The following is a 22,493-nucleotide window of genomic DNA, read 5'->3' as shown; positions in this document are numbered from 1 at the left end:
TTTCCAGCAAGATTCAATTCCCAGAATCTGATCTGATAAACATCAGATCGTGCATCTGATAGGCATCTTTAGGCAGAGTGGAGAAGGTAGGAGAGATTTATTTTTTACTTATTGAATTTATATACCACCCTATATCTAGAGGTCTTAGGGTGGTTCACATGAGGGCGATTCAGATGTGACCCTTTCAGGTGCTTTGCGGGTTTTGGGTTGGACCCAGGCATCTTGGGGAGGAGAAAAGACATAATGGATGATTCCCCCATGATTCCTTTCTGAAAATGCAACAGCCACAAGAACTGCTATTCAGTTCTGCTTCCATCTTTAAATGAAATGAGCAGGTTCCTTTCACAAGAGGCACCCCCCTGCACCTCCCAGCCAGCCAGCTGCTCCAGTAGGGCTCCCCCTCCACTCCCTGTCCTGTGATCTAGGGAGGAGGAGGGGCAAAGGGACCTGGGGAGCAGTGGGTTGGTAGCAGGCACAATGGCTGCTTCTTCTTGCTCTGACAAAGCTTCTCAAGAGTCAGGTGCCATCAGTTGTAATTACCTGACATTAGAAAATAAATGTGTGATCCTCTTTGACTTTTCAAATGGTTTCTGTTATGTACTAAACTTGGCTCCTAGAACAATAGGCAGGTAGGATCGTAGAATGCAACAACTGATTGGTCTGCAGGGGAAGACCAATCAGGGTCCAGGAGGGAAGCAGAATCAGCCAATCAGACGGGACTCATTGTGTAAATAATGTATATAAAAGCCTGAGGTTTGGGGGGGGAAATGCAATCACTGTTTTACAAGCTGCAATAAAGAGCATGGAATCACTGTAGTATATTTCAGTTTCCCTCCATGTTTTACATCATGGTGAAATCTCATCTTTTCAACAAGTAAGTAAATAAAACAATACTAGCACCAGCCATTCATCTGGAATAAACTCCAGCAGATTCAGGCCTAACAAAAGAAAAGCAGATGAGAGAGAGAGAGTGTGTGTTGATGGCCACAACTGCTGCTGCCTGCTTTTTACCCTCGCAGGCTGTACTTGAGAGCCATCATGTAGCTGATACTTATCTAGTGTTTCTATATTCAGCACCACTGGGGAACTCTCCAGAAAAAGAACAGCATCTTTTTAGTGCTGTGCACTGGACTGATTAAACAGATTGTGTTGTTTAACAACCTATTTCCCTTTTCTCTGTGGAATGATAAAAGCTTGAAGAAGACCTCAGAATCATTGCTCAATTATGCTTCTTTGGGGTCGGAGCTATGCTAGAAACAAAGGATCCTGGATCCCATAGGCAAAAGCCTATTTCATAAACCCAAAGGCTGCCATTCTAAACACGCTTTCCAGGAAGTAAGCCCCATTGAGCACAGTAGGGCTTCTTCCCAAATAAACAAGAACAGGGTTGTACTGTGTGGTGTATCCAAACCCATTGACGTCAAGTTTCCCCAGCTTTGCACAAAAATGGGCTGTCCTTTTTCTACTTTTTGCTGATGTCAAGAGAGAAGTGACTGGCTACATCAGATTTACTCTTGAGCAATTGCAATGGTAATTCATCACTGGTACTCCTGTGCTGTGCTGTATAAGCATATCATCATTACTTGCCACACAGAATCTAAGCTAAGAGCCTACCACTGAGAGAGGATATTAAGAGAGTCTAAGTGTCACACTGGGAGACCCTACTATGCTATGTAGACATTTTTTTTTTTTTTTTTTTTTTGCAGCTAAAATGATTGTAAACAAGAACACATCTTGGATAAAAATGCACATCTTCTGTAGAAATGAGTCAAAATAAACCGGGGTGCTTCAAACTTAACAGAACTGCTGCACAAGAAACACTTTAGTATATGAATTAACATGCAGCCCTGTTGTTATATATGATGGTGACATATACAACATATGCTGTCTTAACATATGCAACATATGCTGTGTTGATGTGTGCTGTGGAAGAGGATAGGAAAGTTTCATTTTAAATTCTTCATCCTTTCTCAAGAGCAGCTAGGACAAAAAGGTCTATCTTCTACAGCAAAGGTGAACAAATTATTTTTATTTTTATTAAAGATTTTCTTGATTTACATAAGTATGTGTAATGTCTCTCTCTTGTATTTTTTCCATGTAACATTTTTACAAATCAGTTTCATTTGTTGAGACATTAGGAAGAAAAGGGGTGGAGGGAGGGAAGATGGGTGGGGTTGGGGTTGGGGTTGGGTGGAGATGTTTCTATGTATTTTGCTTAATGTATGTAGGGTTTGGTGTCAGCGTTGCTTGTGCATGTTCTCTGCTGTTCACTTGTGTTCCTTTGGTGGTGAGAGAGGTTGGGGTTGGCCTTGTTTGTTTGTGATTGGCTGTGGTGATCTTTGTTTTCATGTGTGAGTGGGGTGGGTGGGTGGTTTGGATCAGGTTAGCCATATTGATTTGTATGCTGTTGGTGGATTATTGTCACTGTCCTGTTGGGCTGTGTGGAGCCATACCGGTGTAAAGGCGTCTTCTTCTGTTTGTCCCTGTGTCAGTTTCAGTTTATTGGTTAATTTTTCTAGTAAGGCTGTTTCCCATACTATTTGGTACCACTGGTCCATGCTTACTCCTGACAGGTCTCTCCAGTGTCTGATTATGGGTGTTTCTGGCTGCTGAAAGTAGGCGGGTTATGAGTTCTTTGTGATGTAAATGGGCATTGTTGTCTTGGAAGATGTTTAGTAGGGCCAATTCTGGGGTGATTTCTAATGCAAAGGTGAACAAGTTGTGGTTTGGTGGGCAATCAGAACCCCAGCAGTCATTATGGTGCTAAGATGTCAGTGACTTTAAAATATGAAACTGCACATGCACAGAATCTTTTCACACGACTGCAGAAGGGGCATGGACTAAGATCATTGCATCCAGGGTCTAAGCGTACCCTAGCTGCACCACTGATTTAGAGGATAGAATAAAAGCAGAAATTGAGGGAAAATTGAATTATAGTTGTACCTGGATGTGAGGTGTTGCAATACAAGATGTGAGTAGACCACTGTTACAATGTCTTTTAGAATATAAACTGCTTTGGTTCTAACCAGAGTCTGCAGGAATACAGTCTTCTGGGATATTAGCAGTCTTCTGGGATACAGATAAGAATTTTTGCACTATCATGTGAAGTCCCCCTTAGCAAGTTAATAGGAATCATTAATCAGTTCTCAACTGGTAAATTCAAATCATTCCCCTCTGCCATTTATTATCCTTCTGCAGTCAAACACATCCATAATATTTCTTCTTCTTCTTTCAGTATTTTGTCTATTACTCAGATACTCATTAGGATATGAAGTTAGCCGATGGCAACTCCTGCCACCTCATCCTTCTCTATCAAAACAACAAGAAACTTTAATTGTCATTTCCCAAGCACTACAAGTGACACAATTTACTCTAAATAATTTACATTACATATTAATGAAAATGCTGAAATATAAATCTGCTCTAATTTAAATGATGAATAAATGATAATAATGCTCTTTGTAATAAACTATAATTCCTATCTCGAAAAATTATTACATATAATAACATTTTCCATTAAAAAAAAGATGATTGGGAAAGGACAGACTGAGGAATAGAAAATACGATTGGTGCCGCTCCTCTAGGTCCCAATCCTGCAAATACAAATGTGAGGATTTTCAGCCTGCAGATACTTATTAGCCTTCTGAAGGCAGCCCTGTTTAGGGAAGTTTTTAATGTTTGATGCTTTATTGTGTTTTTAATATTCTATTGGGAGTCGCCCAGAGTGGGTGGAGTATTATTATTATTATTATTATTATTATTATTATTATTATTATTTTCTCTGCCTGTAAGAAGCATTTTCTCCCTCATCGTAAAGGTTGCCATCTTTTCACTAGCCCTGCTTGCTTCTGTGTTTTTAGCTGGCTTGACATTCAGAAGTTTTCGCTGCTGTAGCTACTCTTGGCATTGACAGAAGTCAAGGTGGAGAACCTTTTTCATCCTGAGGGCCACCTTCCCTTCTGCCTATGTTGGAGGCTGAACAGCTGCCATGGGGAGCCTGTCCTCCTTGGGCAGTCGTTGTTCCCCACTTGTGACCTTCCAGGTTTCCTAATCACACTGGCAGCTCCCCGCTGCAGGCCAGTGACAAAAATATGATGGAGCAGGTGGGACTCCATCCCTGCTCTCTCCCTCACACAACAGCAATTGCATGCCACCTTGGGGAGTCATCTGCAGAAGGTTTCAGTAAAACACTTAAGCTTTCTCCTGTGGCAACAAATTTTGGGTGCTATTGAAGGGTAGTAAATATGTTACTGTTGTTTAGTCATTTAGTTGTGTCTGACTCTTCGTGACCCCATGGACCAGAGCGCATCAGGCACTCCTGTCTTCCACTGCCTCCCACAGTTTGGTCAAACTCATGCTGGTAGCTTCGAGAACACTGTCCAACCATCTCATCCTCTGCCATCCCCTTCTCCTTGTGCCCTCAATCTTTCCCAACATCAGGGTCTTTTCCAGGGAGTCTTCTCTTCTCATGAGGTGCCCAAAGTATTGGAGCCTCAGCTTCTGTATCTGTCCTTCCAGTGAGCACTCAGGTTTGATTTCCTTAAGAATGCATGGGTTTGATCTTCTTGCAGTCCATGGGACTCTCAATGTAAATGTAAATGTAATATACCGTATTTTTCGCTCTATAAGACGCACCAGACCACAAGACGCACCTAGTTTTTGGAGGAGGAAAACAAGAAAAAAAATATTCTGAATCTCAGAAGCCTGAACAGCAAGAGGGGTCACTGCGCAGTGAAAGCAGCAATCCCTCTTGCTGTTCTGGCTTCTGGGATAGCTGCGCAGCCTGCATTCGCTCCATAAGACGCATACACATTTCCCCTTACTTTTTGGGAGGGAAAAAGTGAGTCTTATAGAGCAAAAAATACGGTAATAATGTAAACATATATTTACATTTATTATTACATTTTTAAAATGTATATTTTTGCCATATGTGGGGGTACCACATCATGTGCCAAAATGTCTCAGACTAGCCTTGTGCTCAAAAACCACTGCCTCAGGAGAAAGGGAGGGGAAGCCCTCCATTTTTCATAATGTCCTCAGACAAACTGAATAGGCCTGCGGGTTTCATCACATTTAAGGTCAAGGTGTATCTGTGGAAGTGAAGAAAACAATGCCGGTTAATCCTGTCTTAGCCTGTAGCCAAACAGAGAACTTCTGTCTTCTGAACTGCCTCTCTGGCACCTTTCATGTGCACTGAGATCACACACAAAATGTTTTTAAAACCCCAAATCCATTACTCTTCGTACTTTCAGAGAAGTGGCGGGAGGCCAAAGTACTAACCACCAATTCAAGTGCAATAATTCCCAGAAATACTCTGCCTGGAAGATCTTGTTGCTATTATGACATGTCCTTTTTTTTTTCATAAAGAAGAAAGACAAGATCAAAGCAAGAGCCGTCTGCTGGATTAGTTATTATTTATATTGGCTTGACAACAGTGAGTGGCAGCCAGACAACTTTGTGTTCAATATGGTAAATCCACTGTAATCCAAATAAGTTTATAGTGATGGTGATATTTAAAATAACCCCTTCAACTGCCAACAGGAGAAATAATTAGCAAATGACACAGTTGTTACTTTATGGCAAGAGATGGGTGCAAGTGAGATGTGTTCACACACTTCTTTGGACTCACTGTCAGTCACCTGTTCCGTGCTGCAAACAGATTTTGCAGGTTGTCCAAACAATACCAAAAAGGAATAAAAAGGAAATGCAAGGCAGCAATTCTATTCACACCTATCTGGGAGCAAGTCCCGTTGAAGAAAAACTGCAAATATTTTCCCATGCGCAAACTATTGGTTTGTGCATGTCACATCACTTCAAGGTCATTAGACTGGTGGGATTTTGATTATTATGTTTAATTTGATTTTTATTATTGATATTATAAACTTCTCCTCCCTTTTCCACCCCCAGAAACTGTGCACTCATCTTTTCCAACATCAAGCATGGCTTCTTCTCAACACAGCAACACTTTCTGCTAGCAGATGTATCCCAGCCCCCTTCCTTGCATGGCTAGCAGTGCACTAGTAAGGCACTAAGAGAAAAAGTCTTCCATTTTCTGCTTGGCCCTGCCAATGACTTGCTCTTTGACCTCAGTCAACTTACAAAACCTTTCTGTGTTTCTGTTTCCGCATCTGGAAAAAGGCCCTAATGACATATGCCTGCTTTATGTGGGTGGTATGAGGATTAATTAAATGCTTGTGAATCACAAGAAGATTCTGTGCTTAAAAAATGGCACACATGTGCACAGTATTATTTTACTGAAAGCATGCATAGTCATTAAGTACAAAATAGTATCTTGTGCTTACACAGCTTTCGCATACCTTTTTGGCTCCATTGGTTACAAACTTTCCATGGCAACTCTGGGTCTGATGCAGATGGAATGTTGTACTGTAATGGTGCTTACAACCGTTAGCAAGAGACACTTTGTAATGACTGTTTTGTATCAGCAAACGATACTCCATGATTATTTGGAGACAAGGTTTCAAGATTAGGCTTTGGTTATGATCACTAGCAGCATTGTCAGATTAGACAGAAACTGTAGGAAATCCCCAGATTTGGGAGGGGAGGGCATCAGGATGACTTGTTTACAGAGACTTAAGGATCAGTTGGGTTCTGGAATGTTCTGAGGAAGATTGCCCAACAGCGACGGGAAACCTGTGGATCTCCATGTGTTGCTGGACCACAACTCCCATCAGCCCAAGTCAAAATGGTAGATGGCAGAGATGATGGGAATTATAATCCAACAACATCTGGAGGGCCACAAGTTCCCCATCCCTTCAGGACAAGAGGCAATTATGGCAAGGATCTTGTGGATGAGCAGGATGGATAGCTGACAAAATAAGATCATTTATTTATTAAAGTATTTATATCCTGCCTTTCTGTAGTATGGCCATGGTGTTTTAAAATAACATAATGTAAAGCAATATTGTCAATTTTCAAAACATTCTAATAGAAAAAGAAGAAACGACAGAAATTGAAGGAACTGCACTTTATTACTCCCTCTCCTGGCTCAAAGTCTCTTGGTATACAGAACTCATGGTGATAATTTTCATGGATGATGAAACTGCTCAGCTCTGATCCATCTCAGGTACCACCAGAGGAGTATCAGAAACATCCACAATCTCCAGTGCTTGGATGACTTCAGCCTGCTTACCTTGAAGGGAATTACCGGTACTTGTGAGCTAAGTTACTTGTGAGCTAAGTACTTGTGGACTAGTGAAAGTCTAGGGCCCAGAACCCCTTTCAGTTAGGCTTCTTTCCTGGGTATGGTAATGAGACAGCTTTAGTAGGCATTGGTTCTGTATAAGAAAGAAAGAAAGAAAGAAAGAAAGAAAGAAAGAAAGAAAGTCAAGGTTATCCCATAAGAAACATTCCAATATCCACATTGGGGCAATACCTTTATTAGGTCAGCCAAAATATTACGAAAGTGTGCGAGCTTTTGAGTTCTCCGGAACTCTTCATCAGTCTAGACAGTAACCAAAACCATCTAAACTGACAGGTTATAAAAAGTTGGCCGATGCTGATGCCACAGATGGAGTCAGAAGTTAAACTTAAAGTGGAATGTGGGAGGAGACAGCAGACATTCAAAGGAGTCCTATTAGGTGTATTTCTTGAGATCCATAAAAGGAATAATTCTCTGATGGCACTTCTAGACCTCCTAAGTTGTATCCAACATGGTGGACTTCTTGTTTACAATGGCTAGAACAGGGGTCAGCAAACTTTTTCAGCAGGGGGCCAGTCCATGTCCCTCAGACCTTGGGGGGGGGGGCTGGACTATATTTTGAAGAAAAAATATGAACAAATTCCTATGCCCCACATATAACCCAGAGATGCATTTTAAATAAAAGCACATATTCTACTCAGGTAAAAACATGCTGATTCCCGGACCGTCGAAGGCGACTGGGCTGGATCCACCCCCCGGGCCTTAGTTTGCCTACCCATGGGCTAGAATTTACTGGAGGGTTATTAGAATAACTTTATTTAGAGAGACTCACTCAAAGAGGGATTCTTATTAATAATTACCTGCCTAAGGTCCTAGGACTGGTTACAATATTAAAACACAACAATTGAAAACTGTTCAAAACAACATATAATTTCCCCCCCCAAAAAAATAAGGTGGGTCCTAAAAATAGACCCCGCAAGCCAGGGTAAAGAGGTGTGCTTTCAGCATATGCCGGAGGCTGTATAATGAAAGATGCCTGACAGGATGATGAGAGGAAGGTCAGCCCCTCAAGGTCTGTTATTTAGGGGTCAGTATTTGGAACAGCACTAATATCTCTACGAAGCTGCTGGATGAGATCCTCCAGAGCTTTGCAGTTGCATGCCATCCATATGCCTATGACACACAGCTCTCTGTTTTGGTAACTAAGCAGCTGGGAGTTGCTGCCTCAGTGCTGATTCAAGTGTCTGGAGGCTGTAGCTGAGTTAAAACATGTTGAAGTTGAATTCAGGTAAGAAAAGGGTGATGGCAGTAGGAAGACTGGGTGCCCTGGCACAGCATATCTTCCTTTGATCAATAAGGTAATTGTTGGAAACAGGAAATTGCCCCATAGGCTTCATTTGATGAAATTAAAGAGCGACATTTATTAAATAGTTTCTTATCATATGCTTGCAAAATGTCTAGAACTCCCTGCTAAAACAGACCCTCATATGAATTCCGTTTTTTTAAAAAGCTGCAGTCGAACCTTTCATATAATCTTGTATGTAAACATTCTATTTGATGGGTAAGCTGGAAGTTTATTAAGCTGAATATTTGTTAATTGCTTTGCAGAGCCAGTGGTGAAAAGTAGGTAACCAACAGTGCTAACAAGAGATATTAGCATTGTATAAGTTTTAATTCTACTTCTTTTAAGCAGAGAGGATATTTTAACACCCACTTTCAAAAAGTTAATAGCTACAGTAGGAACTGCCACTGAACCTTTAAAAGGAAATTCTACAGTTAGGTTGGCAACACCAGTCTATGACACCCAGGATTATTCTCTGCTCTAGAGACCAGGACGCGCAAAAGCATGTGAGAATATCAGTTTACAGTCCTGCTCCTAAATGAATAACTATAAATAAATATAGGGCAGGTGTTCCCAAACTCTGGTCCGGGAGCTTCATTCAAGTGCTTTGCCTGTAAAAATAGAATCCAAAAGCAGGCAGCGTCTAGCACAGCACTTTACGATTGCTACAAGGGGCACAAACATTACTAAGTGATCCTGGGAGTTTGGGAACCAGGCAGTTTCCCGGACTCTCCGAAGAGTGCAGTCACTTGCATGCTTCTTCCCAGGCCAAGCTTGCTGGTGTAGCTATCTCCAAACCAGTCCTTCCCGGGTAACCCTTGCTGACGCCTGCGGCTCTCTTACTGCGATGAGTCAGGCAGGCAAAAGCGCGCGGGGGGGGGGAGACACCCCAAAGCCCCAAATCCACCCCTTGGCCCTTTGCAGGCCTAGCCTGTGGCGGCGCGCCACGTCACGCCTTTGCCCTTTCCCCCGGATTGCGCAAGGCCGCGCGACTCTCGCTTTTGCAAAGCGGCTGCTTGCCAGGAGCTGCTTGGGCCGCTTGGCTATATTTGGTTCACCACCAGGTGACCCGTCCAGATCAAGAGCGGAGCCGGTCGGCACGATTCCTTTCTTGGTCCTTCTCCGGCAGGCCCGAGGGGCCGAGCGAGGGAGCTGCTCTCCCGCCCGGGCCTCGGAGGAGGAGGAGGGGCCGCCGCCACGCCTGCGCCGCTCGCTCGCTCGCTCTAATTATAGCGGGCGCAGCTGGTGCAGTTTCCCGGCCCGGGAGGGGCTGGCACCACGCTCGTCTAACCCAACTGAGAGTGGGAAGGGATCACGGGGGTCATCTGAGCCAACCCTCTGTTGTTGTGACATAAGTACAAAAAGTTGCTTGGAGTGGGTGTGTACCTGGACCTCTTCTGAAGGTTATGTGCTTTGGCTCTCTCCCCCCCCCCCCCCAATGTATTCCCAGAACTACCTTTTAAAAATGAAATGGGGAAAAAACATTTTATTTTGAAACAAAAAGGTCAGAATGTGATGTAAAGAAGAAAGTTGCACAACTCAAAAAACGAATAGGCTTAGGCATACACTTACAAGTACAGCGGTACCTCGGGTTAAGTACTTAATTCGTTCCGGAGGTCCGTTCTCAACCTGAAACTATTCTTAACCTGAAGCACCACTTTAGCTAATGGGGCCTCCCGCTGCTGCCGCGCCGCCGGAGCACGATTTCTGTTCTCATCCTGAAGCAAAGTTCTTAACCCAAGGTAATATTTATGGGTTAGCTGAGTCTGTAACCTGAAGCGTCTGTAACCCGAGGTACCCCTGTAACTACAACAGGGCTTACAAAATCAGAAGGCCTTATGTGTGGATCTATACGGCATATGGCACATAATTGCGGCAAATCCCAGGCATGTTACTCAGAAGTAAGTCCTGCATTCGCTGGGCTGGCTTCCTAGTAGTTGGCATCTCTCTGTCTCAGGGAAACAATGGATGAGTGTGCCTTTGGGGGTGAGGTCAAGCTGTTGGAAGTCAAGCTTCCTCATCATTGTGTTCAGAATTGCAGTCTCACTTGGGCATTGCTGCAGGCACCTCACACAGAAGCATATCGATCAGCTCACGTAAGATGACTGGTAGCTTTCCAGTGATTTGAGCTATTTTTTTTCTGGTTACTGTTTATCAGGCAGAAATCTAATAAAATTCGGCTTTCCCTGACATGGATATTCACTGCCTTTTTACCTGTAATGCAACACTTGCATTCTGAAGTTATTAGTTAGCTGAGTTATTATTATCTAGCAAATTTGTAAAGCACTTGGCAGAAAGTATCAAAATGGTGAATTAAAACCACAAGTTCTGATCTCTGTGCATGCTGAAACAGTTGCAAGTGATCAGAGGCACAGCTGGATAGCTCTGTCGGTCGGTAGAGCATGAGATTCTCAGGGTTGTGGGTTTCAGCTCCACATTGGGCATTGCAGGGGGTTGGACTAGATGACCCTTCATCTCTTCCAACTCAGCAATTCTATGATGACTCAGCAGACGTCACTGTGGCACATAAAGTATAAAACATGCTAGATGAGTCCTACACAATCTGAGTTCGCAGCCTGTTTTCAGAATTTTGATCAGATACAGTCATCTAGACTATTTGGCCTGGTTTGTCCCAATAGAATCTGTATGTTTTTTTCACCTCGCAATTGGACAGGTTGTTCTTCGTAGAGGCAGATTTAACTACCCCATTGTGGAGTACTGTGGTTGCAGGGCAGAGAGGGAAACCATCAGCTGTGTGGAATAACGCTTGGGATGGCAGAGCTGTAAGGAGAAGGTGAACTTGGTTGTGTAAACATTACTGTTTGAACTTAGGACTTTGTCTGGCACAGTGAGCACCTTGAACAAACCTTAATCACAGAGAACACATGGCTAGATTACAGCTCAGGTGCTTGCTAAGGAAATTAATCATTTACTAACCTACACAATCTCTTTATTTTCAAAGTAAGGGTTTAAAAACCTTTAAAAATCACAAGACTGCAGTTCGCTAAAGCACCTCTGATGCTGGGAGTTGGTTCTAGGAACGCTAATGCAATGTTAGCATGTTTTCCAGTGACTGGAGCTCTGGCTTTTGGAACTGCCAAGATTTTAACATCTATTTTTCATTAACTAAGAGCTTCACACATTAAAAGGGATAGGTTTTTAAGATGTGTAAAAGTGTGAGGAATGGCAGCCAATCATGGCTCCCCAATTGTGCCCCTGTATGGCACACCCATTTTTCCAAACACGAAGTCTTCCCCACACAAGTAATAGGCAGAGTAGCCCTTGCACCTCAGTCTACAACCCATTTAAACTGAAGTACTTGTATTTACACTAGATCATACCCCAGTCCTAGATCATACCCCAGTCCTAATCATGTCAGATGTAAGTAAAGCCCATTCATTTTCAGCATGGCTTGTAATATGGTTAAGATTGTGGCATCAAGCCCATTGTCTTCACTTAGAACAGAAATCCAAGTATTTTTGTTTTAGATCAGTCTGTTGACTCATACATGTGTAATTTTTCAGCCTCAGATCTTAATCCATGTAATGGGACTAATAGTAATCATAGATCCTTTAAAAGATTTCCAGTACATAGCCATAACTGTTTGGGGAGGTGTGTTTGTTTATTTGTTTTGGGAAATGTGGCAGAAACCTCAGATGGGTAAGAGACCGTAGCTTAGTGGTAAAAGTGCAATTTACCCCTATAAAATGGGGATGGAGAACCTGAGGTCTCTCCCCAGGCCACACTCTTACTGGCCCTACTATGCATCCTCCTTATATGCTTTTGCCCAGCCAGAATACATCTTTGGTATCTGATAATTCTTCTTTGCTTGTCATGATGAAGGATACAGAGGGCAGTGTGGAAAGTGTGTAGAATCTAGCCTGCTGTACAAAGGTGAAATTGGTTGTCCCATCAGCTTTGGCCTATGGCTCTCCTTGCCACAGGGATGCTGCCCTTGAGATTAAAAGGATTCCCCATCCCTGCTATAAAAAGTTCCAGATTCAATGTCTTGCGGCTCCAGTTAAATGGTCAAGTAGCAGACAATGGCTTCCCCATCTCCTGCCTGAGACCCTGGAGAGCTGCAGCCAGCAGAGAGTAAATAATGCTGAGTTAGATGTACTAATGATCTGACTCACTCTAAGGCAGATTCATCTGAGTTGCTTATTTTTTAAACAAAAAACATAGCTGGTTGATGTTGAATTACAAGGCAGAGTCCCTACACCCTGTTATTCCCACTACCTCCTAACCTGCGAAATTCATAATTGCTGATTGTCAACAGCACTGTGGGATCAGGAAAACTTCCCTCTTGTTTCTTGCCTTTATTTCAGATGCATCTCCTTAAAGGAGGATGGCTTCCCCCACCACTGTGCTTAAGGAAGAGACAAGACAAATCTTCAGTTTTATGCCACACTTAACTTTCCATGGCACAAGCAGATTGCAGTCCTTGAAGTATTTTTAATTGAAAGCATTTGAACTTCAGGCTGCATAAATGTGTCTAGGACTGGGTGGTTGGGGAAGCCCAGATTCTCTTTGTGTTGACAATCTTACCCTAAATGTACACAAGTAAATTCCAGTTTTCAAAAGGATGTATTTCTATGTATAATTTGCAGCCCAGGCATTCTAAGATAAAGTGGATTTGCAGTCAGAAGGTGCGTAACTGAAATTGTTAAGCCAAGAATATGCTTAGCATACACTTTGCTTTACACTCCTATTAGCATATCACCACATGGGTGGGAGAGGTAGGAATATGCCTTTCTGAAGTGATCTGCACCACTATCAAATCTGCCATATGAGCTTGTAAATTCAATTGGACAGAGGACTTTTTTTCTGACAAATTGTTTTCAGGATTGGGGTGCCATGCTGCAGGTCCCAAACCAGTTCCAGTTTCTGTAGTAATAGCTGCACTGAATCCAGCAAGACTTGCTTCTACGGAAATGTGCATAAGATAGAACTTTAAGTGGGTGAAGGACTGGATTTTAAATTGTGTGAAAGCCTTAGAAAAGTATTTATAAATTTATAAATGTGACACTGATTATTTATGGTCCCCCCCAAGTGCAGTAAAACTGTATAAGCATTGTGATAATTTAAAACGAGGAGAAATATATATATTTTAAAACATATTACTTGTTCAACTTGTTGCATGATATTAAAGTGTCACTTATAGGTTAGGAATTTGTTCAAGATAAAAAATATCATGATAAAAACAAATGCTTTCTCAGGATTTCTGATGACAACAGCTTAACCAAAGGCAGTCAATGAGTTAATAGTCCAAGTGTCCCAGCTCCAGTCTGGAATGATGAAACGGATAAATATGTATTCCATTCATCTGTTAGAATAGCCTGACCTTGGTCTATGACTGAGGAAAGGCGTGTCCTCTCAATCTGCAGTTCTTGAACAAAGGCAAGCAAATGAGGGTGACTCAGGATTTCATGTGGCCTAGATGCAGCGAACGTTTTCTGAATGATTACACATCTACACTCAAGAATTAGGAAGAGAAACCTATTACCCTTTAGCAAGTAAAACTATTTTATAAGCTGTCTGCAGGATTTTCCCCTCTATCTCTAAATAACCTTGTCCATTAGCAAGAGGAGTTTGAAAAACATCTGACTTGCCTGGTCAGTAACCTGTAACAGTAGATTTGATAAAAATCAAGGGCACTTTTATATGTAACGGTAAGAAGAGTTTCTTTTACAGCCACCTTTATTTTGTAATCTCAGATACAGGTAGGTCTACTAAGAGTGGGTAATAATGGGCCATTCAATTCTCCCCATTGCTTTCATGCACCTCCTAGCTATTTATTAAAACTCTCATCTGCTAATGTCTTTTAAAAAAACAAAACAAAACAAAAAAACCCTAGAGTTGCAGTCTTTGGCAGGAGCAAGCTTTAAATAAACTACTTTTCAAATCTTTCCATGCAGGCAGTCGTAATAGTCGCACCACAGAAGCAATCCCATTGAAATTAATGGGCCAACCTTTCCACATAAATGCAATTGGTTAAAGTTAAAAAAAAATAATCATCGGCTTATACCTGTATCACTTTTTACCATTTAATTATTTATAGCATTGCATATACACCATCAGCCAAAGAATACTATGTAACTGGAACTTTTCAGTTCAGTCTGAAGTGCAGGAGCCCTTGAATTTTTAAAACAAATTTAGTCCCACTGAAGTCATTGGCTTAAAAACACATTTTGACTGGGCTATTTGTGTAAACTATCTTTAGCTGAACTCATTTCCCCACTTTAACAGTGCAACTTTTAGTGTTAAGCAACTTGCAACCCCTTATACCTCTGTAGAGTATTGTATTTGGTGCTCATGCAGAACTCCTATTTAAATAATTAAATTATATATTAAAATATCCAGTTCTTATAAAACTAAGAATAATATATCATAATCATACCTTAGCCTTTCCAAATATTGTGCAAAACCAGTAACGTTTCAAATAAGTTTTTCTACTTGGTACTTGTTTTGATTGGGAACATCTAGGCTGCATCTGTGCATAGTAGTTCATGTTTCTCCACACCACATTATTGCAAGGAGAAAGTCAAGTACCCCAATGCTATATATATTTAGCCAGCATTTCAGTGCTAAACTTATTTATTTGGACTGAATTCAAGGATTCTTCCACTTGCATATACTTAGGATAGTTGTTTGCCACCAGCCTTGTTTGTTATTTATATTAGGGTTTAACACCTCCAGCTAAAAGAACCTTTTGCAAAGCTGCAAGGTAGACAGTGAAATCACCTGCCCTCAATGACTCTCTCATATCAGCAGAACACTGTGTCTGTTCTTCTTGGTAGTAAGGTGAGAAGGCTTTGGCCCTAGTACAGAGAAAATTTCCCAGGATCCTGTTACCATAAAAAGCCATTGGGAGAACCCTTCCAAATAAACCTCTTCCTAAATGTGATTTCGCAAGATACATAGCTCAAGGCTTCATAGACCACCATACAATTGCTGAGCTTCTTTCTACTTTTATGTCAGGAGGATGGTCAGCCCTCCTGAGAAAAAAAATAGTACACTTACAGTTACGCTGCTGTTCTGCTCTTAGCCTAGGTTCTGTTTTTTATGTCTAGCAAAAGGCAGCAATCTCTTAAAAATCCAGTTGATTTGGCTACTATGCACCTCAGTAGCTGCAGTATTTTTTTAAAAATGAAAAGGGTAACAAAAACTCGCAGAAAGTGTTTAAAGCTCCTAGTTTCATTTTATTCAATGCAAAAGATAAAAAATAATAGGAAAAAATAGTAATGTGTTAGTTTAGTAACTATAAACAATGAAAGCATAGTGCAGGTGATATTTCAATAAAAGTAACTTAAAAGTGTAAATGAAGGTGAGATTTTGACAATCACACTCTCCATTAAAACAACATTTTGCTTTATTGCTATACAAATTATCACCATTAAAAACTTCAAAAAAGTAAGGGTGCAAAGCCTGACTCCATTGAAATTAATGACTCGGTTCACATTAGCTGCAATGGAATCAAGGTTTGCATTATTATCAGAGATTAATGGTAGTACTGTTGCAGCTAAAGCACTTAAAAAAAACGTTGTAGCCAAGAAAACATATAGTAAATATAATGTGTTCCACTGTGGTGATGTCATAAACTTGTCAGGAAACAAACTAAAATTACAACAGGCCCAATTGATCCAAAAATCATGTACTAGTTTATGACGTTTCTGTATTATGAATTTATAATGCATGTAAGAACCGGTCACCTTAACAGGTTTGGAAGGAGTTGACTGAACAGGTGGAGAGCTTTGAAATGTGTTCCAGCTGTCATCATGTGGTATGACGAGGCCTAAACTTTCCCACTATTTAAACTACTTTAAAGAACATACAGTGATATTACTGGGCTACAATATATGAAGACACTTATTCAGGATATAAGTGTAGTAAAAGAGCTTTTGTTGGAGATCTAGATCATATGCCTTTCAATACCTTGACATGCCTGAATAGTCTTAGCAAGAAAAAAGTTACTATCATCCCCACTTCAAGTTAAGAAGCTCAAATCTGAACTACATGCCAAGACATCACAACGAACTTTCCAGGAAAATTTTGGTATGGATATTCTCTTACCTAGAATGCAGTTTCTCCATACAAATTGGTATAATACATGAGGTATCATGTCAAAGAGATTCTTAAGAACTTGTTACCATCTATCAATTCAAAATCCAATTTTTAATAAAGTGCCTAAATACATATTTCCACAGACTATAGTGGTTCCAAAGAATCCTTTACAGTTGTATATATGTGCGTTTTTTCCCCTCTCGAACTGTCTAAACATGTGTTTACATAAGACACCAGTCTGCACTATATGTATTTCTATCATTTTAAAGAGCATTGAATTGGTTTATCATGCAAATCTTGTTATTTAATTTACACTGACCTGTAATATGGAACACAATGCTAGTGGGTGTACTTAAAACACTTCAAAAAAGAAAGGTTACTGTGCATGTGCAGTTTGGATTTCCAAATGTCATGACCATTAAAAAAAAGAAGCCTACCAAAATCTATTCTGCATTCAAAAGCAGTCTGAACATTAACACATAAGAACAGTCTGACCCAACAGCATAAAAAACTGTTAAACCTAGTTGAACAGATTCTCTCAACATCAAAATGTATAGTGTTATTTGCCACAGAGATGGGGACCGTATAACCATCTTTCTGCTTCAAACAAGTCTATGTGACATATTATAAACACTTAGCACAAGGGCTTGCACAGCAGTGTTGCTAACACAACTGTAAACAGCACAGAATCACTACAGTAAGGCTTAACTATTTCTAGTAACTGATGATTTATTGATTAAAAATGTTGCTGTCTGATGCAAAAAAAAAAGTGTGATCAAAATAATAATTTTACAAAAGAATTCTTGAAAGTAGTCTAAAAGGCAAGAAACTGGAGTTGATTTAAATCCCAAGCTGTTCCATTTAGATGAGAATTAGTTCTCTCCAACACAAGTATTATGAAATTTCAGGTAGAATTTTCCACTAATCTCTATGCTGCCGTAATAGGCAAGCCAGGTAAAAGCCTCGTATGCTGCTGTTATTACCATACTGTTATCTGCCACAACCTGGCAACATGTCAGCAATAGTAACAATCACAACATTATCATACTTGATAAGCAAGATCAAAGCCCACCTGCACTATATTAAGTAAATAAAAAAAAAAAGAAATCTGCTTCAGAGTTTTCCACATGAACATGGAGGAAGTGGTGATGTCAAATGGTGCTGAAAAGGTATGGATTTGTTTTTTTAAAAAAATGGCAGTGCTATTCTGTCTGCACCAATGCACAGTTAGACAATAAACTAACTTATCACAAAAATTCTGCAGGAACATTACGTAATTGAATAAATGCAGTTTTGCAATCTTACAACCAACCTCTTGAACTGTGGTCAACTCTGCCTTTAAGAAAAAAACAAACTCCCCAATTCCTAATGCAACAGCGCCTCACTTAGCATAATGCTCTGAAGGCAACTTCCTTATGGAAACAAAACTACTTGAAGAATCTGGCCATTTTTGCAGCAGCAGCAGCAAGGGAATGATGTTTCCAAATGAAACCCCTTGTGCTTTCTCACCTGTCTTTGGACTGGACTGAGTGGCATTCCCACTTTAATCCTATGAACACCTTTAATGCCATGTTATCTCTAAAACCTGCATGCCTCCAGCATGTATTAGTGAGGGCAAAAAATAAGGAACCACCAACAGTAAGGCGTTCTTTACAATGTCAGATGTATTTGGCATTTTAAAAAAGAACAAAAAAAAAAAAAGGAGAGGAAGAAGAAGAAAAAACAAGTGCATACAAACACAGCTAGAAGCATTTCTGGTTTGCCAAGTGCTCTCTAAAAAAAGCAGCGCAAGTCACAGCCTACACTGAAAACAGTAACTCACCAAGGAAGCACAACAAATAATTGCTATAACAAAAAAAAAGAAGGGGAAAAAGTACATTAAGTACATACCTTTTGTCTTCAAAAAAATATAGAAACACAATGTATTCAAAAAAAGAAATCAAAATTATACAGCCATGTTTTATGAAGTCTACATTTCCCTTGTCTTGGAGATATATATATATATATATAATATATATATAGATATTTATAGGTATTTATAGATATATACAATTCAAGCAGTTTTATGTTAAGGTTGACGTTGCATTGAGAAACTGGGAAAGTCAAGAGTCCCTCTCTTTTTTCACTTTCACATCTCCTGCAAGAATGGTTGCAATCTCGCCCTGCATAAAGGCCCAAGGGACATTGGAGCCCACCAGAGGGCACTTCTCCCCACTGGGACAATAGACCTCCCCACTAGCTCCTTGCTGTTTGATGCTCTGTCTGGAGCAAGGGAAGCAAAATTTGTGGGATGGGACGGAGGGGCACTGCACAAAGTGGGTGTCTTCCAGGCGCTCGTGACACAGGGTGCAGCACAGGGGGACGCTAGCTGCCAGCGAAGAGTCTGGGAGGCTGGCGGGGTGCACAGGCTCCATCCCTCCGGCATTTGCCCCTTGGCTCTGCACCTCCCGGGTTGGCCTTCTTTGGTTCATAGGGGATGGCGAGGGCGGGCTACTGCTATTCCTCCTGGTGGTGGAGTGGACCTGGTTGGCATCTTTGGAGGCATGGTTCCCCCCAGCATTGTCTGCAACTAAGATGAGTGCCGCCATCGGGGACTGGCCGTTCTGGACTGCCTCGGGTGGCGTGGTCCGGTTGGAATGAGGCGAAGCGGTTGGCGGCGGCGGGGACATGAAGGACGCAGCTGCCATGGAGATCTTCATCCCTTCTGACGAGGTTGGTAGCCATGACTGCGCCTCACCATTGATTTTGGGAGGTCCGGCTTCACCTTCAGGCTCTGGAGAAGGCTTTCTCTTCCTCGCAGCCCGGGCCCCTATGGAGCAAGTCAGGAGAGGAGATATAGTGTCGCAGAAGCACAGCCACAGAAAACGTGTGCAAAGCGGCAGGGTCAGGATGCCACAAAGCCCGGTCACTTGGGATTCGGGCCAAGTTGCTCGCTGAATTCTAACGGATCAAACCAGCTTAAACCCCCAGTAAATTCAGCTTATCTGGGGCTGTGGATCGGCATGTGAACACGGCGTGCCAGCGCTTACACTACAGTACATGCTGCATGCATTCAAATGTGCCCACACTGTACCTACCACCCTCCCACGCTGGCTGCCGGCCAAAAGAGCCGCTCGCAAGCTTGGTAATCTTCCACTCGCTCCGAGCCCCTTCAGGCTCAAGGCAAATCTATGCCCCAGCCGAGCTGCAGCCGTGAGGGGCGCGCGGGATCTGCCGAGCCCAGATAACTCCTGCACCCTCCTTATTTGCACGCCCAAAGCGAGCGCCTCGGAGCATATGCGGAACATATGGCGCATGGCTCAGGAAAATGTCTGCTGTTGCTCGGAGCAGCCCTGCGCGCCTCAGCTCCCTTCGCGAAAGAATGCGGCCAGGGCAAGGGAGGGGAAACCCTCTGTCAGTGTCTGTCAGCAAAGAGCCCTGACTCATCCATGTTACACCAAGCACGCCGCTGGGGTTTCAGCACCAGGAAGTTGGGCCGAAATGGCGACCCTGGCTCGTCTTTTCCATGAGGGAACGGGGGGGGAGAGAGAGAGTGCTTCCCTTCCTTCTCCCTCAGAAACCCACCGCCAGCCCCCCCTCCCCCTGCTCAGGCCAAGAGCGCGCCCCCGCCCGCCCGCCCGCGCCCCCCAGTTCCCCCTCAGCGCAGCTCACCTGACTTCGCCACCGCGCCGTTGCTGTCGTAGCCCAGCAGCCTCCCGCCCGCCATGCCGGGCTCCTTCTTGAACTTGCTCTCGTAGGGCACCGCGTGGCCGCCGTGCTGCAAGGCCAGCAAGGTGTCTCGCACGGTCTTGGGCTTGCCCATCCACTCCTGCTCGGCGCTCGCTGCTGCCGCCGCCGCCGCGCGGCTTTTGCTCTCCGCGCCGAGCTGCTCCAAGTTGTCCGCCGAGCCCCGCGCCTGCTGCTGCTGCTGCTGGCCCTTGTCCTTGCCCTCCATGTCGCTGGCTCCGCTGCCGCCGCCGCCGCTACTGGACGACGACGAGGACACCGAGCCGGGCCGCTTGTGCCCCCCCACTTCCCCGGGCTGCTGCTGGCTCTGCTGCGCTTGCGAGACCGACACCTGCAGCGGGGTGGGCGCTCCGGAGATGGCGGCCAACGAGGCCGCCGCGGCCGCCGCAGCGCGGCTGTTGATGTTGATGGCGGCGGGCAGGGAAGCTCCGTTCATGAGGGGCACCAGGGTGGGCGCCACGGCGTGCGTCCGCCGCGGGTTGGGGCTCTGGCGGTTGAGCTCCGGCGGCTCCTCGGGCTTGGAGAAGCCGTTGGGCACCAGGATGCCGTTGACCTGCCGGCTGCCCGCTCCGTACTCGGGTCCCAGGCGCGGCGGCCGCTCGGAAGGCGCGGCGGCCGCCAGAGAGTAGCGCTCGTGGGGCTGCGGCGGAGCGCGGGCGGCCGCCTCGGCTGCAGCCACTGCGGCCGAGTGCATCTCCTTGGCGCTGAGCGGCGGCGGCTGCTGCTTGGCGTGCGGCGGCGGCGGCGCAGCCCGGCCTTCCTGGAAGCTGTGCGCCCGCTTGAGCTGCCGAGCCGTGTCGATGACGAACTCCACCCGGTCGGCGCCTTCGTAGTTGACGCAGCCCCTGCAGACGGGCTCGGTGAAATCCCAGATCATGGCCCAGGGCATGCGGGGCAGGTCGCACAAGTAGCACGACTGCCTGCGCGAGGCAGCCGCCACCGCCACCGCCGCCGACGACATGGCCGAGTCCAGGGGCAGCGAGCGCCCCGCGTCTCCTCCCCTGCCTCCTCTTCCCACCGCTGCTCTGCGAGCCACCGGGGAGGCTCTGCGCTCTGCAGCCGCTGCAGCCTCTTGCACCGACGGCCGCCTCCTGTCGCCGGCAAGTGCCGCTCCAAGACGCGGCGAGGGCAAAAAGCTTCTTCCCGGGCCCCGCTCTCCTAGTCCCGCAGGCTGCAGTCGCTCACCGGGACGCGGCGAGACGCATCGCCCAAACCAGGCGCTCTCCGACCCCCCCAGTACAGCGCGCAGCTCGCTCTGCCCGCGCCGCGCTCTCGCTACTACAGCGCTGCCCGCCGGCTGCCGGCCGCCCAGACACTCGCATTGGGGCGGGGACTCCAGAAGCCGCCGCCGCCGCCGCCGCCGCTGGTGCGCTCTGCTCCAGTGACTCGATTCTTCGACAGTGCCCAGGAGCGCCTGCGTGCTCGGCTCTCCCCCTTCCTCCTCCTGCTGCTCATTGAACTTCTGCCAAGACAACAAGAGCTGCAAGAATAACCAGCTCTCTTCTAGTCAGCACACGGGAGGAAGGGAGGGAGGGGGGAGGAGGAGGGAGCGGCAAGGCTTTCGCATGTGAATGGATGCAAAATGGGGAGCTGGGGGCCTTCCTCTTCTCCTGCCTTCTTCTAGGCAAGGCTTCCATGATAGTAATGTTGGCTGGACTCCCCCCTCCCCCAATGCACATTTTGCTTCGCATTATTATGGCACTACTTGTTGTTTCAAACAGGGGTTTTTTGCATACTGCAATGGCCGCGTTTGGGAATCTAGGTTACCATTTGATCCTTTGGTCTAATTCGAGCTTCGACGTTGACTCTCATCGTGTGACCTTCGGCAAATCGCTCGGGGTCTGATTCTCTAGATTGGAAAGCTCTCCCTGTAGCTCAAACCCCTGATCTTCTCTTGCCTCCTCCCGCCCCCTGTAAAAAGGCATAATTATAGTACACGAGCTACAGGAAGGGATATTGTGAGAGGATTATGAGTGAATCTTTCGGAGAGCAGCCACTCCCTTCAGTTGCATCAGGATTTATTTATTTTTTAAAAGCCTTGTGCAGATTTACTGGGAAGTAAATCCGAGGGGATTTTTTTCCCAACACCACTCAGATCGCAAACATATTTACCGTACACTGCAATCCTAGAAATGTCTACTCAGAAGTAAACGCCACTGCATTCACCACCTCTGGCAATTGTGAATAAGATGGTAGCCTTAC

The 22,493-nt window shown here is 44.3% G+C and overlaps 1 protein-coding gene and 1 long non-coding RNA gene across 2 annotated transcripts; both read right to left on the bottom strand.

Annotated features, from left to right (window-relative positions):
* Window positions 1-6,970: 6,970 nt before the first annotated feature.
* Window positions 6,971-11,955, bottom strand: LOC309529258. The gene is made up of 2 exons (XR_014218144.1): window positions 9,184-11,955; window positions 6,971-7,295 (listed from the first exon to the last, which is right to left on the bottom strand). It is a non-coding gene; the product is annotated as an uncharacterized lncRNA (long non-coding RNA).
* Window positions 11,956-14,534: 2,579 nt separating this feature from the next.
* On the bottom strand, window positions 14,535-21,578 carry IRF2BP2 (interferon regulatory factor 2 binding protein 2). The gene is made up of 2 exons (XM_082216710.1): window positions 20,217-21,578; window positions 14,535-19,374 (listed from the first exon to the last, which is right to left on the bottom strand). The coding sequence occupies exons 1-2, from the start codon at window positions 21,250-21,252 to the stop codon at window positions 18,668-18,670; spliced, it is 1,743 nt and encodes a 580-aa protein (XP_082072836.1). The 5' UTR covers window positions 21,253-21,578; the 3' UTR covers window positions 14,535-18,667.
* Between the last annotated feature and the right edge of the window lie 915 nt (window positions 21,579-22,493).

This window comes from Podarcis vaucheri (assembly GCF_965113315.1).
Source record: "Podarcis vaucheri genome assembly, chromosome: 3".
Taxonomy (NCBI): Eukaryota; Metazoa; Chordata; class Lepidosauria; order Squamata; family Lacertidae; genus Podarcis; species Podarcis vaucheri.
Note: the sequence above shows the minus strand (reverse complement) of the source record. Positions and strands in the feature narration are given on the sequence as shown.